General features: G+C 45.2%; 1 protein-coding gene across 1 annotated transcript; it reads left to right on the top strand.

Annotated features, from left to right (window-relative positions):
* Positions 1-1,059: 1,059 nt before the first annotated feature.
* On the top strand, positions 1,060-2,019 carry LOC116526168 (olfactory receptor 2C3). The gene has a single exon (XM_032242472.1). The coding sequence runs from the start codon at positions 1,060-1,062 to the stop codon at positions 2,017-2,019; it is 960 nt and encodes a 319-aa protein (XP_032098363.1).
* The last annotated feature ends 1,641 nt before the right edge of the window (positions 2,020-3,660 follow it).

The raw sequence follows: 3,660 nt of genomic DNA on the forward strand, positions 1-3,660 counted from the left end.
AAGGCCTGTCTGTGAGATTCTTTTTGGCCTCTCTGAGCAGTGTGCTTTTTTTCTTGGGTATGGGGTAAGACCTCTCTGGAATGGAGGGCTTATGACCTACAATCCAATAAGGTATGTCAGATAATTTATTTATTGCTAGTTTTAGCATAGAAAGGTAGAAGTAGAGTCACATTTTTAGGTTTTATGGCTGCCTTTGAGGAAAAGGGCCTGTGGTTTCTATGAGTCACCGTGAGGGATTCTAATTTCTATGGCTAGCCTCGGGGAAGAATGAGGGGCCAGGGACGACAAAGCAGGAGAAAGAGAAACTTTTGCTCCCGAGGCCTTCATTTTGGGGTATCATTTTCTGAGCTCCAACACTTTTTTGAGAGTACTTGGAAAGGGGGGAGCAAAGGAGAAGCAGGGAGATAAGTTAGAATATTAGATCAAAATTCAGATGGTAAGTGATGGCAAGATGGGCCAGAGTGGTAGCAGCAGAGGTGGTGAGAAGGGATAAAAAACTGCATATATTTAATGACGGCAAAAATGTGCAGGGTTGTGGGGTTTGAGAGGGCACAATTTTAACGCCTGTGCAGTGTTTCATCACATGAAAGACCACACTCTACCTGGTTAACCCTTCGTTGCTAAACATTTAGGTAGACTCTGGATGTTGCTACTATAAGTAATATTTCAATTTTTTAAAAAAATGCTAAGAATTTTGCATGAATGTCCATTTTTCCCCAGATAATGAACACCCCCCAGTCTTTTATTATACATTCCAAATTGGCCTTGAGGAAGGTAATGCAATGCCATCCACAGAGGTGTTGAGTGGATGCTTGTGAAAACAATGGATATAAAATTTACCTTTAGCCAGGCACGGTGGCGTGTGTCTGTAGCCTCACCTACTGGGGACATTGAGGTGGGAGGATTGCTTGATCCCAAGAGTTTGAGGTTAGCCTGGGCAACACAGTGAGACTGTGTCTCTAAAAAAGAATAAGAGAAAATGAAATAAAATTTACTTTCAATGTTTGCTAACTGATGTGATCACTTCATGTGATCCCCACCCACCCCCAGCATACGGCGATGGAAATAGCCAATGTGAGTTCTCCAAAAGTCTTTGTCCTCCTGGGCTTCTCTGCACGACCCTCACTAGAAACAGTCCTCTTCGTAGTTGTCTTGAGTTTTTACGTGGTATCGATCTCAGGCAATGGCATCATCATTCTGCTCTCCTGTATGGACGTGCACCTCCACACACCTATGTACTTCTTTCTAGCCAACCTCTCCTTCCTGGACATTAGCTTCACCACGAGCATTGTCCCACAGCTCCTGGCCCACCTGTGGGGACCACAGAAAACCATAAGCTATGGAGGGTGTGTGGCCCAGTTCTATATCTCCCACTGGCTGGGGGCAACCGAGTGTGTCCTGCTAGCCACCATGTCTTATGACCGCTATGCTGCCATCTGCAGGCCACTCCATTACACTGTCATTATGCATCCACAGCTTTGCCTGGGACTGGCTTTGGCCTCATGGCTGGGGGGTCTGACCACCAGCATGGTGGGCTCCACGCTCACCATGCTTCTACCGCTGTGTGGGAACAATCGCATCGACCACTTCTTTTGTGAGATGCCCCTCATCATGCAACTGGCTTGTGTGGACACCAGCCTCAATGAGGTGGAGATGCACCTGGCCAGCTTTGTCTTTGTTGTCCTGCCTCTGGGGCTCATCCTCTTCTCTTACGGCCACATTGCCTGGGCGGTGTGGAAGATCAAGTCCGCAGAAGGGCGGAGAAAGGCATTCAACACCTGCTCTTCCCACGTGGCCGTGGTGTCCCTGTTTTACGGGAGCATCATCTTCATGTATCTCCAGCCAGTCAGGAGCACCTCCCACGAGCAGGGCAAGTTCATAGCTCTCTTCTATACCGTAGTTACTCCTGCGCTGAACCCACTTATTTACACCCTGAGGAACACGGGGGTAAAGAATGCCCTCCGGCACACCGTGTTAGAGAACTGCTGTGGCTCTGCAGGCACGCAGGCACTGATTTAGAGACTCCAGCCCCTTCTGAGGAGGAACATCGAGTTTACATTGAGCAAACGGACCTTGGAGGACGGGGTACTTGGGATATCGTTTTTCTTCTAACACTGTTTGAGTTCAAGGTAGATGGAAATCTGAAAGCTGTGTGCTCACACCATTTCCAGACCAAGAAAATACATGTATTGTTTGTTCATTATCACAGTTTTGTTAATTTGTCTTTGTTGGGTTTTGCTGTATATACACATGTTGACTGTCATCTTGTTTTGTAAACTTTCGTTGTTATACATCTGTTCCTCAGTATCTGAAGGGGGTGGATTCCAGGACCCTCCATGGATAATAAACTCTGATAATGCTGGGAGCACACGGGGAGACCAGAGCCCCCCGCGTCCTCCCAGTCCTCGCCCTGTGCCTGGGGTGAGCTGGGAGGAAACGTGGCGCCATCCGAACACACTAGGAGGCCATGAGGCTGTGGGGGATGAGGGAGGCTCCAGGGGCACGGGCTCGGCCACATGTTTAGGCCACGGAGCCAGCAGGCGCACGTCCTGGGCGACCGCTCTGTCGAGTTGGGTGAGACCTGCTAGTGCTGATGGCTCATAGTTACAAGACATTTTCATATTCTATCCATTGTTTTGTGTGCATTTTACTACTCACTTCTGTATATATAGTTAACAACGTTAAGCTTTTTCGAAATGTCTATTCCTTCTAGATGTTCTGAAGTGCCTGATATATGTTAAAATTAGAGGTAGTAAAATGACACTTTGTGTAAATAACTTTTCATTAAAATTCACAGGAAATGTTATTTTGTGGTGGGGGGTGGCATGGCGACTGTGGACTGGTTCAGAGGAGGAGCGGGAAGTGCAGAGAGCTCTACGCCAGTGTGCTTGCAGCGAGGTAAGACTCACCATTGTTTCTTATAATTGTGCATTTTGTTTTACTTATCTGTATATACAGTGTATATAAAAGACAGATGAGTCCTAATTTACAACAGCTGGTCTTTCTAGATGTTAAAGAACTTGCCAGTGTATGAAAAAAGTAGAGCTAGTAAACTAATACATTGACTACATGTGGTGTTAAAAATTAATAGGAAAGACTGTTCTTAAAAACAGAGAAACGAACTTGTTAAATTCCCCTCTAAACATTACGGATGCTTGTACCTGCCCACAGAGTTGATAGGGTCAAAAGGTGCAGGGTCCTAGGCTAGAATGTTCCTATTTAGAAGACAGTTTCAAATTATGGCCTGTGATATGTATATGCACCATTTATTCAATGCTACTATGTATGTAGTGGAAAACTCAAGTCCTGTTTGAAACATCTAGTCTTTCTAGACTTTAAAAAGTGCTCGACATAGGTTAAAAGTAGACGGCTAAAGGAACACCCTTTAAGCTTTTTTTTTTTTTTTAATTTCCTAGGAGTGGTTACATTTGGAAATGGAATTGTTAAATTTGATGCTCTAGAGAATATGCTGACTGTTCACTGGGTGGCGGTGGGTGGGGGAGGAGGAGGTATGCAAGGAGAAGAGTTCTGTGCCCCTGAGTTAGATTAAGTCAGGCTAATAAGATATCCATAACCTCACCTACCTATCATTTATTATGGTGAGACATTTGAAATGTACCCTCAGTCATCTTAAAATACATAATACACCATATTTACTAT

This window comes from Sapajus apella, unplaced genomic scaffold, assembly GCF_009761245.1.
Source record: "Sapajus apella isolate SASKATOON/1434 unplaced genomic scaffold, GSC_monkey_1.0 scaffold49, whole genome shotgun sequence".
NCBI lineage: Eukaryota > Metazoa > Chordata > Mammalia > Primates > Cebidae > Sapajus > Sapajus apella.

Coding starts and splice junctions, on each gene's coding strand:
- LOC116526168 (XM_032242472.1), top strand. CDS start 1,060: ATGGAAATAGCCAATGTGAGTTCTCCAAAAGTCTTTGTCCTCCTGGGC.